Raw genomic sequence first — 15,416 nt, forward strand, 5'->3', positions numbered from 1 at the left:
TGAGTTCTTGTCCTCCTGTTCTCCACTTTGATAAGGTGATTTCATGCACAAAGGGAAGGTTAACATAAAGTATTGGTGGCAGTCATGTTTCTCTTGGGACAGGGAAGTGCTCTGAGAGAGCATCTTTTCCTCTTCTCCAGTCTTTTCAATTATTTCCACTAATTTGTCAATGTCAAAACGCAAAAGGTTCAGTTTAGTTACAAAGTGGTAAGTGAAAAACACATAAATGGAAACACAGTTATTTGAAAAAGGTTTCTGCTTTTTCCATATTTTTTTTTGTTGTTTGTTCAATAGTATCCCATTATTAACATACTGCCCATGGTATCATGGAATTCAAGTGTCTACCTAGTGGGTTTAGTGTCAAAATTTAAAAACAAACAAACAAACAAACAAACAAACAAAAAACAACAACAAACACCAACCACAAATGTAGAATTCTCTCTGTATAACCAATATCTAGAGCTAGTAATAATGTAGAAAATGTTAAGGTTCCTTCCCTAGTTTTCTAAGATATGGATTAATTATCAAGGATTAAAATTATGAAGTGGAAAACAATTTAATTTGTTCTTAATATAAAGTTCCTTGTTTTATTTTGCTTTTTTTAATTATTTGGTTTGGTTTTCAATGAAGACATCTTTTGTAATATATATAACATGAGCCTGATTCTAGGCTGAGGTTTCCATGGTTTAACTACAGCATTCTATAGAAAGACATCTGGTCCAAATGAAGGATGAACATCTCAGCTTGTTCTCATCTTTATTTGTAAAAAGCATATGCCAAGCTTCACAGAAGTCAGATTTCACTTTGAAATTAATCCTCTTCCAGTGCAATGACTTGTCACCTCAACATATTCAACACAACTCCTGTTTATGTACATATTTGCAGCCTGGAAATTCTACCAAGATACATCCCATTGGAGTTCAGTAAAATGTAAAACTTAATGCACTTTAGAGGCAGAAAGGATTTTAAGTTCAACACTTCATACACTTAGTACTTTTTTTTTGTTTTTAATAGACTTTCAAGGCTAAATTTAGCTCCATCTTTTTGCACTTATCCTACTTTACAATGGTAAAACCATGAACATTTTGCATTTATTCTATAGAGGCTTCTTAGATTATGCCAGAAATACATATTCTATATTAAGCCAAATAAAGGTAAACATATCCTTAAAATTAAGCTAATGCTTACTTTCTATGCTCAATAAAAATGAATTAAGCATGCACATAAGTATTTGCTTGAATTGAAGTCTGGTTGTTGAGGTAGAGTTTTTGGACTAGTTTTTAACAGTCCTCTTAATACAAACACAGATGGAGAATTCAAATGTCCCGATTGCTCACATGTCCTCATGATCTGTAGCCAGGATCTGGTATGAATTTTTTTTAGTTCAGTTAGAACAGGACTTCATCTGGAAAGCAGCAGATGGAAGGAAGGGAAGGGATCAAAATGTTTAATTTTTTTTATTTTTCTTTTCTGAGCAGATGTTATTGAGATGATCAAGCTACAGAGCCACAAATCCAACCAAGAACTGGATGAAGAAATATATACAAACATATGTTGATATTTGATATATGGTTAATCAGGAAGGCTACAGTCACCTACTGCTGACATAAATATCCACCTTGCATATGTAGAGATCACATGAGTTTACTATAGAAGAGGAATTTAGTCTCTTGTACTCCTTTGGTTTCTCATTCACTCAAGAGAAAAAACAATCATAATTCTGATACTTAACTCTAATATCAGCCAAATGGTTCAGCACAGGACCAGGAAGTTGGCAACAGGAAGCAGTAAAGTACATGGAAAAGAATGTTACTAAAAATGAGCGGCAGATTATAGCATATGGCTCAGGTTCACAGATTTCAGTTTGGGCAAATAAATTCACTGACAACTGTCAGGTGGAATACTAAATGCATGGAAGGACAATTGTATGGGACAGGATTTATTAATGAGTTAAGAGGTGATAGTTTTTCTGTCTATTAGTTCTCTGCAAAAGATAAGGCAAGCAGGATGCCCCTGCTTGCTGCAGAGGGGGTTGACCTGGATGACCCTTGGAGGTCCCTTCCAACCCAAATGATTCTGTGATTCTGTAACTTAAAAGCTGAAGGATATGCTGATCTCATCATCACAGTCATAATGAAGTAATTCTGATTTAGTTAATTGTAATGGGTTGGGGCAAACCCCCTCCCCACCACGGGCAGAAACAACGACTCAGACAAACGGATTACAAAAGTGATGAGAAGTTTAAATAGAAAAACAATTTAAAAACAAACAACAATGAAAGCTTTACAGAGAACCACAAGCACCATGACAAAAGAGAGAAAATCCCACAACATACCCAAGAATATCCCATCCCCACCTGGGGGTACACCCAAGCCCCCAGGGCTCCTTCCTCCCCCCCACAACCCAGCCTTGGGCCTGGGCAGGCCCAAGGGAGGCGGCTCACGCCATTTTACCTAGGCAGCAGCTGGGGGATGAAAGAGGAAGTGAAGACCCCGCATGTCCATTTTATAGGGAAGCAGGGCATTATGGGAATGGAATACCTGGTCGCCTGTGACCACCCCCTGGGCTGGGCCCACCCCTTGGGACCTTCCAGGTGTGTTCTGTGCAGTGGCATCCGGGCCAGCACCCAGCCTAAACCACCACATTAATGATCTATTTATCAATGTCTCTAAATCTTAAAAAAAAAATAAAAAAATATGATGATGGTTCCTTCAAAGAAAACTGTAAATGAGATGTGATTAATTTTATTAAACACCAAACCAAACCAAAACCAACAAACCTAATTAAATTAAATATATGCAAAACTTTGAAAAAGTTAGTAATTACAGCTTATTAAAGCTTGCTCTACCTAGTAACTTCATTGTTGGAACTCAGTAATTATGAATAAAGAAGATCCCAACAGACACCTGTTTTACACTTGAAAGCTCAGAATTTATGCTCTATAGAACACTTGATGTTGTATTATATATGTCAAAGGAGGAATTATACTGAAAAATTTCTGCTGGTTTGTATGGAAAGACCAGAAATGGAATTCATATTAGATAGGACAGGTTGTTATCACTGTACAAACACTAATGACTGGGTCAACCCACCACACCAGAACACACTATGATGTGCAGAGAACAAGACTGGATTCACTTCACAAGACAGAAATGCTTCTTTAATTTTGCGTTTATCATAAGGAGAAATCATACATTTTCCAGTCACATTTCAAGATTTCTGAATAGAATAGAATAGAATACAATAGAATAGAATACAATAGAATAGAATAGACCAGGTTGGAAGAGACCTTCAAGATCATCGTGTCCAACACATCAACCAATCCAACCCACCTAAACAACTAAACCCATGGCACCAAGCACTCCATCAAGTCTCCTCCAGAACACCTCCAATGATGGTGACTCCACCACCTCCCCGGGCAGCCCATTCCAATGGGCAGTCACTCTCTCTTTATAGAACTTCTTCCTAACATCCAACCTAAACCTCCCCTGGCGCAGCCTGAGACTGTGTCCTCTTGTTCTGGTACTAGCTGCCGGGGACAAAAGACCAACATCTGCCGGTCTACAACCTCCCTTCAGGTAGTTGTAGAGAGCAATAAGGTCACCCCTGAGTCTCCTCTTCTACAGGCTAAGCAACCCCAGCTTCCTCAGTCTCTCCTCATAGGGCTTGTGTTCCAAACCCCTCACCAACTTCATTGCCCTTCTCTGGACACGCTCCATCAAGTCAACATCCTTCCTAAACTGAGGGGTCCAGAACTGGACACAGTACTCGAGGTGCGGCCTAACCAGTGCAGTGTACAGGGGCAGAATGACCTCCCTGCTCCTGCTGGCCACACTGTTCCTCATGCAGGCCAGGATGCCATTGGCCCTCTTGGCTGCCTGGGCACACTGCAGGCTCATGTCCAGCCTACCATCGACCATTACCCCCAGGTCCCTCTCTACCTGGCTGCTCTCCAGCCACTCTGACCCTGGCCTGTAGCACTGCATGGGGTTGCTGTGGCCAATGTGCAGAACCTGGCACTTGGATGTGTTAAATCTTATGCCATTGGACTCTGCCCATCTGTCCAGACTGTCGAGGTCCCTCTGCAGAGCCTCTCTGCCCTCCAGCAGATCAACTCCTGCCCCAGCTTGGTGTCGTCAGCAAATTTACTGATGATGGACTTAATGCCTTGGTGTGAACAGGATTTTTGTGCTCTAGTTTTGAGGAAGAGAAGTAAAGATGCAAAATAACCGCATAACAAAATTACATTCCACTTTCCTATTTTCCAGTCAAGTTCATCATATTAGGCACTAATCATATGCTGGTAAACCAAATAGTTCTGGCTTGAAATCCTCTATGGAGTTCAGCAGTAGTGTTGCCTCCTTTTTAAGATCTGGATTTAATTTTTCATCTGGAACCATAACTACTTGCATTCCTGCTGCTAGGGCTCCTTTGACTCCAAGTGGTGAATCTTCAAACACAAGACACTACAAAAAAAGGAGGTAAAGGGAAAACATGACATAATATTGTTACTATGAACTTTTAATCTTTTAAAAGATAGTCTGATGCCAAATAAAACTTGCAAAATTCAACTCCCAGCTTAGATACCCCTAATCAGAACAAGGACAAACGCCTCAGTTTGAACATCTGCATGGTAATTAACCTTACATTAATCTCAATTCAAAAAAACATGAACACACTTTTTAAAATTTCAGCAACTGGTTACCCAGATGTTCCTAAGTGATTTGTTTTATAGGGATGGGTTTAAGCACAAGCTTAAAGTTAAGCAAATGCTTAAATACCTTTTAAAGTGAGCAATTTTACTCTTCAAGATCAAATTTACAACCTGTAAAATGGGAAAAGCAGTGCTTTCACTTACAAGTGTGGCAATTCCTACAAACACAAGAGGGGAAAGACAACACTACTTAGGTAAATATTATGACCCTAGATGAATGAAGAGTAAGATAGAAGTAAATTGTCAGAAGAATGCTATCAAACTCATGTTTTCTGGAGTTCATTACAGAATACGTGTACTGAAACATCTTGTCCTAACATTACCCACTCGTGAGTTTGAATTCTTTTCATGGACAATCCAAAGCAACCTTTGGCATCCAACCAAAATTTTTGACTTACAATGAGTACAATCTCAATATTGTTAGTACTGCTTTTACTACTGTTAACCAAATTACTGCCAGAAGTAATTTCAGTAATTCAACACAAATATTGGGATGGTTAGTACAATTTTCCCCACACTCTTCAGACAGTGCAACTCTGCCTTATCACAAATTTCTGTCTCATGTATTAAACCCTTCTTTCCCTACAGTCATTATCAATTTACCAAATTCCTTCCTACATACCCATGATGGATTTTCTTATCCTTTTCTTCACAACAAAATACACTGTAGCAGCTAATATTGAATGGCTAAGAATACTGCTTTGCTAAACTTAGGTTAACTTTTGACCAAATTCAGATATGACATACTGGGAGAATATACAACACTATACTGTACTTTTTTAGCCTCTCTAACAGAACTATTTCACCAGGGAAGATGAGAGATGCACAATGTCTGTCCTGGCTGTGCTCTAAGAGAACCAAATTGCAAATTGCAAGAACTTTACTATATTAAAAGAAAACATTTTTGCAAGATGTATTAAATGTCTGCACTATATAGATATCCATCTGTATCAGAGATTGTGGAAGAGGATGAGGGAAAGAACTCTTTCTTCTTCTTTACTTTTTAAAATACTGACTCTTGCCTGTCAACATGTAAGCAATCACTTGGAGTATGTCAAGAGAAATCAAAAGGTGTTTTCTACTTTGCCAGTAATAAACTTTAGTGATTTAGTGAGGCAGTGACATCACATGAGTCTCTTTTGTGCTCATTTCCATTAAACAATCACTGAATTCCAGTTTGAACAGTGTGATACTGTGCTGGTTTTGGCTGGGTTAGAGCTAGTTTTCATAGTAGCCGGTATAGCACTATGTTTTGGCTTTGTGCTGAAAACAGCGTTGATAAAACATGAATGTTTGAGTTACTGCTGAGCAGTGCTTCCACAGCATCAAGGCCTTTTCTGCTTCTTGCACTAACCCATCACTGAGTTGGCTGGGGGAGCACAAGAGGTTGGAGAGAACACAGCTGGGACAGCTGACCCCAAGATCAAAAGGATATTCCATATCACATGACATCATCCTCAGCAAATAAAAGCTGGGGGAAGAAGGAAGAGGGGGACATTTGGAGTGATGGAATTTATCTTCCGAAATAACTATTATGCATGATGGAGCCCTGCTTTCCTGGAGATGGCTGACCAGTAGTAAGTTAATCCCTGGTTTTGCTTTGCTTGCACATTCAGCATTTGCATTACCTATTAAACCATCTTTGCATCAACATTTGAGTTTTCTCACTTTTGCTGTTCTGATTCCCTCCCCCACCAACTAAGGAGGAGTGAGAGGCTGGGTGGTGTTTAGTTGCCAGCTGGGGCTAAACCACAACAGTCATTTTCAAATGTTGATCATTATCAATATTATTAACTACAAATATGTGACCAGCTGATCCTGATAGATCCTTGGAACAATTACTGTTAGAATGGTAGCATGATTCTTCCTATAGGTTATGTTCTTAATACCTTAGTTTGTGACCTTAAGCACCTTGAAGACTCTGAGGACAGCACATGAAACTCTGACAGGCTTTGCCTTTTGAAGAGTAAGCTTAAATGTTGCATCGGATAGCATTATCCAGACCTTTCAGAGACCTTTTCTAATCCAGCCCATACAAAGAAACGTACTTCACTGCTTTGAGTTGAAAGACCTAATTGAATTCCATGATGCCACTAAGCTAACTGTACAAGAGGATGACTATGGAAGGCAATATGCAAAATTAAAAGCTTAACTAATTCCCTGGAACTAGAAGCAATTAAAACTCTTAATTACCAAAGAAGCCAAGCAAATGATCCATAATTAAAGTAGCTTTAATGTTACAGGAAGTGTGACTGTTTTAGGCTGTGCCTTTAAGAAAGGGACATCTGCTGGAACACTCTGGCTGAATATTTTGAAAACAAAGATAGGTCTAAATGAATTTCATTGGTAGATTGGTAGAATGCAACTTTAAGTTCAGTTTGCGTCTGTCTCTGTTCCAGTATGTTCTGCCTTTCCAGCCTGTCTGCTTCTGAGCAACTAGCCAGAGTTGACCTTGGATAACAGATAAGAACTAATCCTTGCATGCGTTTTGAGGCCTAACAAAATTTCATCCTTATTAATTACCTTTTCTCTCTCTCTAGCCCTTTTTGGGAAAAAGGGAGGCAGGGGGATAGAGGGGGGTACAGAGGGGGAACCCTCTGTCTGGAGGAGGGAGTCTTGTTCTGTATTACTTTCTTTGCTGTGTGTTTCTGTATATATTGTAAATACTGTATATATTGTGTATATATTAACTGCATTTCATCTTGTTTGTAAATATAGCTTTGCTTCTCCAACTGAGCTAGCTGTGGTTTCTTTCTTTGTGGGGGAGGGAGAGCTAGGCCTTTCTCTCACCACCACAAGGAAGCAAGTGTACTAGATCTTCCTCTAGGTCTTTCTTGCTAGTGACACTTATTGTCAACAGCAGAGCAACACTTTTAATGGATGATGGAAGGTTTAGAGGTTCACATACTAAATGGATTTATTAACTTTGCTGCACAGAGATGTTATAAACTGTTCACTGTCCTGGCCCACCCAGATACTATATTTAGAAACATGAAAGCTGCCAAGTTCTTCCTCACTTTAAATAAGTATTGCAACATCAGTATTACTCCAAGTGAGAGAGATAGATGAGATTTTTACCGACTTCAGCTGAGGTGCTGCTGGTTCTCTGCATTATTTCTAAAACTTCTGTCAGTGATCAATCCTACTGCTACAAGATGTCTCAAAAGGTCATACTAATATAGGACAGTTTTTACTTTGGAATGAACTAGATGTTTTAAAACAGTAAAATAGTAAAGTATACTAATATATATTTCACTCCATGAATCTTGAAAGATATAAATGAATCACTTAATGAAAGGAAGAAATAATAAAATCATTGCAGCACCACATTACCTCACCTTCCTACAGGAAATTTAAGAAAAGAGTGTCAGTTAGGCCTTTGCATGTACAGCAGGCCCTCTAAAACCTACATAATGTAAATGTCTGCAACAGTTTAGGCTGTGCCTTTAAAAAAAATTTGAGCAAATCTACAGTTGGGTGTAAAAAGAAAAACAAAAGATTGTTCTAAATTAATTTCATTTGTCAGATGTGAGATGTACCCTAGCAATATCTCACATTCTTCTCTCATTCCATCTTTCTGCTGGCATGCTGGCTGTTTCTCACTGGACAGAGACTTATCAGCTAAACTTGAGATGAGCATTACTAACTTCTTAACAATGCTGTTGAACTAACTGAAATTTCCCTAACATCTCTCCTTTTCTCATTTCTTCTAATTAACCAGAGGGGAAAGGGAGAGAGAGGCTGGGGGGGAGGCAAGGTGGAATCCTCCTGCCCAAGGAGGATTTCTGTGTCATTTTCTCTTTTGTGAATACCTGTATACTATTGCAAATACTGTATATTTTGTACATATTCATTGCATTCCATTGTAGCTTGTAAAATACAGCTTTTTCATTTGCTTCCCCAACTGAGTTCAGACAAGTTTTTGTTGATGTGGGTGGGTTCAACCATCACATTACACAAAATAATTGACTTCCAGACATGGGGGAAGATTTGCTTGATTTATTCCTGCTCAGACCAGGGGACCAAACATGAAGTTGTTTTGGATTCTGTTACATCTGATTTTTTTCTGCTTTAAGTGTTGTTGTTTACAAATATGTTGTCGGATTTCTGAGTGATAAAATTGGGAGATATCTGATGTATAAATTGTACCTTTGGTTGAAGTATACAATTCAGCTTCTCTATGATCATTTTTTGGGGTTCTTTTGGCTTAAGAGATATGGGAATGTGACTGCCACAACATTACCTATCTAAATCCATGAGTTCAAAATTCCAGTAGGTGAAAGGGTCACTCTTAGTGATAGCTGAGATCCAAAAGTAATTTACTTGCGGTGTGTAATCCTGCTGTCTGTAATAATCAATGTGTTCTTGTTAGTGGCTCCGCTCCACGAAAGTTGAATATCTAAGAGGTGTTTCATTTTTAAATGCAGACCTAGATGTAGGAGAAGCAGTTCTAACTCGAATCCAAAGACTTCTAGTGATGAGGAGTTAGGGGAAAGAGTGAAAAATAGAAAGGGAGAAGCTATTGGTAAGGCATCTCTGAACGGGGCTATCAGTAATTCTGGCAATCAGCCAGGAGCAGTGGCAGCACCTAAGATGGTGGCCACAATGTCTGTCAGAGGCAAAATCATTTCCTTCTTAATTGACAGGACTGGAAGTGGCCTCTGCAGCAGCTGTTTTGTCTCAAAACCTCACCTTCCGGCACACTGGCACAGCCTGTTCCTGCGCCTTCAACAATTCTTCCTTGAAGCAGGTCCAGCTCTCCTGGACCCCTTTATTATTAAGGGCTTTATCCCAAGGAACCCTCTGAATTAGTTCCTTGAGTAACTGAAAGTCTGCCCTCCGGAAGTCCAGAGTGGAGGTCTTCTTGCTACCCCTCTTAGCTTAACTGAATACCAAAAATTCAATTATCTCGTGGTCACTGGCCCCTAAACACCCTCCAACCACCACATCACCCACCAGCCCTTCCCTGTTGGTGAAGAGGAGGTCATGCATAGCCTTACCCCTGGTAGGCTCACACAGCACCTGGGATAAGAAGCTGTCCTCCATGCACTCTAAGAACCTCCTAGACTGTCTCCTCTTTGCTGTGTTGAGATCCCAGCAGATGTCAGGCAGGTTGAAGTCGCCCATGAGAACAAGGTCCGGAGATCCTGAGACAGCCTTAAGCTGCCTATAGAATGCTTCATCAACATGTTCTTCGTGGTTGGGTGGTCTATAACAGACTCCAACCAGGATGTCTGCCCTGCCGGTCTTCCCTCTAATTCTTACCCACAAGCACTCAACCCGATCGTCCCTAATCTCCAGCTCAATCGCATCTAGTGCCTCCCTGATGTACAGGGCCATCCCTCCACGCCTTCTTCCTTTCCTGTCTCTCCTGAAGAGCCTGTAGCCATCAATTGCAGCGCTCCAGTCATGTGAGTCGTCACACCACGTCTCTGTGATGGCAACTACATCATAACTTTCCTGCTGCAACAAGGCTTCCAGCTCCTCGTTTGTTACCCATGCTTCATGCATTAGTGTACATGCACTGCAGCTGGGCTGCTGGTTTCACCTCTGACTCTAGCTTATCGCCCCCAGACTCTTGCCTGAGTGGACTAGTTTCAGGCCCTTCCCCCTTCGAAACTAGTTTAAAGCCCTGTCGATGAGACCTGCCAATTCCCTTCCCAGGATCTTTTTACCTTTGGGGGAAAGGCCATTCTCATATACTGTGACCTTTCCCCTTCTCTGGGACAGATGTACTCCATCTGTTGTCAGCTGACCTGGTGCAGTAGAAAGTTTTCCAATATCAAAAAACCCAAAATTCTTTTGACTGCACCAGCCTCTAAGCCACTTGTTAACTATAGCTGCTAACCTGTTCCTTACGGTATTCCCTCCTGCAACTAAGGGTATTGATGAAAAAATTATTTGTGCACCTGACCCCTCAACCAGGTCTCTCAGGGCGCTGAAGTAATTTTTGATAGCCCTGGGAGTTCTGGTTGCAACATCATCATGCCCTAACTGCATAACTAGTAAGGGATAGTAGTCAGAGGGCTGCACCAGGCTAGGCAGCCTTCTGGTAACATCATTAACTTGGGCTCCTGGGAGACCACAGAGTTCCCTATGAGATGGGTCTGGCCAAGTAACAATACTAAACCACACAACAAAATAGAACAAAATTAAACCAGGTAATTACACAAGGTGAAAGCATCACTGCTCCTTCTGGAAGCCAGAAGAACAAATCCATACCCACCCCCCTCCACCTTGTCAGTCCTTCAGTTTGGAATTGAAATGAAAGCATCCTTCCAGATCTGAATGCATCTGCGGGGATATGGAAAGTGCAGTCCTTGAAAAGATGTCTTCTGTGATGCAAAACTTGAGAGGTCTTCTATATTGTAACAAGACAAGTTCTTTTGACAATATATTAGGGAATCTTCAGCGTTAGAACTTAAATAAGAAACACAACCTCAAAACATATTGCCCCAACCTAAGGTGCTGGACCTTGTACTTTGCCTTATTGAACCTCATGAGATTCTCCTTAGCTTCTCTAGCCTGTTTAGGTCCCCTTGGATGGCATCCCATCCTTCAGTCTTATCAACAGCACCACTCAGCTTGGTATGATCTGCAAATTTGTTAGGGGTGCACTCAATTAGGCTGTCTATATCATTGATGAAGATATTGAACAGCACTGATCCCGATGCAGACCCTTGAACACCACTTGTCACCCATATACATCTGGACATTGAACCATTTCCTTTTGTTGATTGGGGTGCTGATGCTGTTCAGGGGGGTTTTACCTGCTTTGGTTGCAGGGTTGATTTATCATGATTTGGGTGAGTTTTTCTTGCCATCTGAGTTTCTCACGGCTCCTTGGCCCAGTCTTGCCATGTCTTGGCAACTTCTCTCCCCTCTGGGATAAGTGGGTCTCAAGCTCCAGCACGTAACATTTTGAGCTTTGTTTGGCAGCTGTATTTCCTCAGGCGCTCTTGGGGTTTCACTCTGTTCTCAGATGGGCAGGGTTTCTCTCCCGGTCTGTGGTGCCTGGAAAAGCTGCTTTAAAGTTTGTTACTCTAAAGTCCTCTCTACGTGGGTGCAGTTCTGGTCACCCGTAAATGGGAAAAATTGGCAGCAAGAGTATAGCTGCATCATGTTACGCTTTTAAAGCTTCAGCCAGTTCTTTACTTTGCATTGCAACTAAATCATAAAGTCTCCAGGTAAGTGCCCTTTCATCTTTTAATTCTTTTTCCAAATAAAGAATCCTGTCATCATAGGACTCAGCCTCTGTCTTATAATACTGAATCTTTTCCTCGTAGTTTTAAAATTCATCCTGTGCTGACACAATACAAGCACCCAAAATTACAGTATGTTTGCTGCCTAGCTCACTAGAGCTTTTGGCCAGTTTCTCAACAATGTGATTTGGATTTTTGCAATTTTCTTTTGCCCATTTCAAATCTAAGGCCATAATTACACAATTTATCTTGTCAAGGTATCCCACCATTGAATACCCTGCTTGCTGTGCCATAAATTTAATTAAAAAAATATATTTTATCATTAATATTTCATGGTGGAATCTTCAAACACCACTGTAACTTATTTACAAAATGTCTTCACAGGTTCAATTATTCAGTTGTGGGTTTTATACTGCACATATAAAGACAGTTAAATGACTTAAGCACAGATTAGAATAAACCTTTATTAGAATAAACCAAACCAGGTTGGAAGAGACCTTCAAGATCATCGTGTCCAACACATCAACCAATCCAACCCACCCAAACAGCTAACCCATGGCACCAAGTACCCCATCAAGTCTCCTCCTGAACACCTTCAATGACAGCGAGTCCACCACCTCCCCGGGCAACCCATTCCATAGCGCAATCACTTTCTGTATAGAACTTCTTCCTAACATCCAACCTGAACCTACCCTGGCGCAGCCTGAGACTGTGTCCTCTTGTTCTGGTACTGGGTGCCTGGGAGAAGAGACCATCATCAGCCTGTCTACAACCTCCCTTCAGGTAGTTGTAGAGAGTAATAAGGTCACCCGAGTCTCCTCTTCTCCAGGCTGAGCAACCCCAGCTCCCTCAGCCTCTCCTCATAGGGCTTGTGTTCCAAACCCCTCACCAACTTTGTTGCCCTTCTCTGGACTCGTTCCAGCAAGTCAACATCCTTCCTAAACTGAGGGGCCCAGAACTGGACACAGTACTCGAGGTGTGGCCTAACCAGTGCAGTGTACAGGGGGAGAATGACCTCCCTGCTCCTGCTGGCCACACTGTTCTTGATGCAGGCCAGGATGCCATTGGCCCTCTTGGCTGCCTGGGCACACTGCAGGCCTACCATCGGCCAGCACCCCCAGGTCCCTCTCTGCCTGGCTGCTATCCAGCCACTCTGAACCCAGCCTGTAGCACTGCATGGGGTTGTTGTGGCCAATGTGCAGAACCTGGCACTTGGATGTGTTAAATCTCATGCTGTTGGATTCTGCCCATCTGTCCAGCCTGTCAGGTCCCTCTGCAGAGCCCCTCTACCCTCCAGCAGATTAACTCTTGCCCCCAGCTTGGTGTCATCAGCAAATTTCCTGATGATGGACTCAATGCCCTCATCCAGACCATCAATAAAGATGTTAAAGAGCACAGGGCCCAGCACTGATCCTTGGGGCACACCACTAGTGACTGGCTGCCAGCTGGATGTGGCACCATTCACCACCACTCTCTGGGCTCGGCCCTCCAGCCAGTTCCTAACCCTAAGCAGTGTGCTCCCATCCAAGCCATGGGCTGACAGCTTGGCCAGCAGTTTGCTATGGGGGACGGTGTCAAAGGCCTTGCTGAGGTCCAGGTAGACTACATCCACAGGCCTCCCCACATCCACCAGATGGGTCACCTGATCATAGAAATAGATCAGGTTGGTCAGGCAGGACCTGCCCTTCCTAAATCCATGCTGGCTAGGCCTGATCCCTTGGCCATCCTGTAAGTGTTGTGTTATTGCACTCAGGATGACCTGTTCCATGATCTTGCCTGGCACTGAGGTCAGGCTGACAGGGCTGTAATTCCCTGGCTCATCCAACCGGCCCTTCTTGTGGATGGGCACCACGTTGGCCAGCTTCCAGTCCTCTGGGACCTCACCAGTGAGCCAGGACTGCTGGAAAATTATGGAGAGTGGCTTGGCCAGCTCGTCTGCCAGCTCTCTCAGCACCCTAGGATGAATCCCATCTGGTCCCATGGACTTGTGGGGATCCAAGCTGCTAAGGAGAGTTCCAACCACCTCCTCATGGAACATAGGGAAACTGTGCAGCTCCCTGGCTCCTTCTGCCAGCTCTGCAGGCCAGCTGTCAGGAAGACGTTCTGCCCTTCTAGTAAAAATTGAGGTAAAGAAGGTGTTAAGTATCTCTGCCTTTTCCTCATCCTTTGTTACAATGTTCCCCTCCATATCCACCAAGGAGTGGAGGTTGTCCTTTCCCTTCCTCTTACTATTAATGTATTTATAGAAGGACTTTTTGTTGTCCTTCACAGTAGAGGCCAGTTTAAGCTCCAAGTGTGCTTTTGCCTCCCTAATTCTCTTCCTACAAGAACTAGCAACATCCTTAAACATTCTGTGGATTGCCTCCCCTCTCTTCCAAAGGTGATACACCCTCTTTTTTTCCCTCAGTTCCATTAAAAGTTCATGAACCATCCAGGCTGGCCGTCTGCCCCGGCGCCCCATCTTCCGGCACATTGGCACAGCCTGTCCCTGAGCCTTCAACAATTCTTCCTTGAAGTAGGTCCAGCTCTCCTGGACTCCTTTGTTTTTAAGGGCTTTATCCCAAGGAACCCTCTGAATTAGTTCCTTGAGTAACCCGAAGTCTGCCCTCCGGAAGTCCAGAGTGGAGGTCTTCTTGCCGCCCCTCTTGGCTTGACCAAAAACCGAGAATTCAATTATCTCGTGGTCACTGGACCCCAAACACCCTCCAACCACCACATCGCCCACCAGTCCTTCCCTGTTGGTGAAGAGGAGGTCAGGCATAGCCTTGCCCCTGGTAGGCTCTCGCAGCACCTGGGATAAGAAGCTGTCCTCCATGCATTCTAAGAACCTTCTAGACTGTCTCCTCTCTGCCGTGTTGGGTTCCCAGCAGATGTCAGGCAGGTTGAAGTCGCCCATGAGAACAAGGTCAGGAGATCTTGAGACAGCCCTAAGCTGCCTATAGAATGCTTCATCAACATCTTCCTCCTGGTTGGGTGGTCTATAACAGACTCCAACCAGGGTGTCTGCCCTGCTGGTCTTCCCTCTAATTCTTATCCCTCTAATTCTTATCTAACATTTCTAATACAGCAACTCAAATTGGAAATACAGGTGCTGTGGTCTATGGGTTTCCCACAAATGGGATTCTGTGGCAGACTGGCCAGGAACTCACAACTTGCTCTTCTGTCTGGTATCTTCCCACATGCTGTGGCTATGATTCAAGCAGTCCTTGGCTCAGAGAAAACTAAGAAGCCTCTCTCTTGTGGTGCCCAGTTGCTGGGCTGTAGCCTCTGCTGGGATTCAATTCCCTTGGAGCTTTTCCCCTTTCTGTCTTGATCCAGATGCAAGGCCTGGGTGAAGTTGTTGGTCTGCTAGAACAGGTTATTCAGCTGCTACTTGGGCAGCGTTTGGCTCTAATTGCTGGCTGGGTGAGAACAAGGCAAGTTGCCTTGACTTCTTGGCTGGTTCAAATCTGTCCCAAGACAAATAACGCCCATCAGTAACACAGAACCCTGATAACTGG

General features: G+C 42.7%; 1 protein-coding gene across 7 annotated transcripts in view; it reads right to left on the bottom strand.

The window, feature by feature from the left end:
* PUDP (pseudouridine 5'-phosphatase) overlaps window positions 1–15,416 on the bottom strand; it is a 104,231-nt gene that overhangs the window by 41,281 nt on the left and 47,534 nt on the right. For 2 of the 7 annotated variants that reach the window (XM_068141729.1, XM_068141738.1), the window contains one exon: window positions 3,139–4,466. The exons of the other annotated variants lie outside the window; for them this stretch is intronic. In XM_068141729.1, the coding sequence (XP_067997830.1) occupies window positions 4,290–4,466 (177 nt within the window). In that variant the 3' untranslated portion in view covers window positions 3,139–4,289. Of the gene's footprint in view, window positions 1–3,138; window positions 4,467–15,416 lie in introns of those variants that run through there. 7 annotated transcript variants of the gene reach the window in all.

Source organism: Melanerpes formicivorus, unplaced genomic scaffold (assembly GCF_026170545.1).
Source record: "Melanerpes formicivorus ecotype bairdi unplaced genomic scaffold, bMelFor1.0.p_v2 SCAF_1, whole genome shotgun sequence".
NCBI classification, from domain to species: domain Eukaryota; kingdom Metazoa; phylum Chordata; class Aves; order Piciformes; family Picidae; genus Melanerpes; species Melanerpes formicivorus.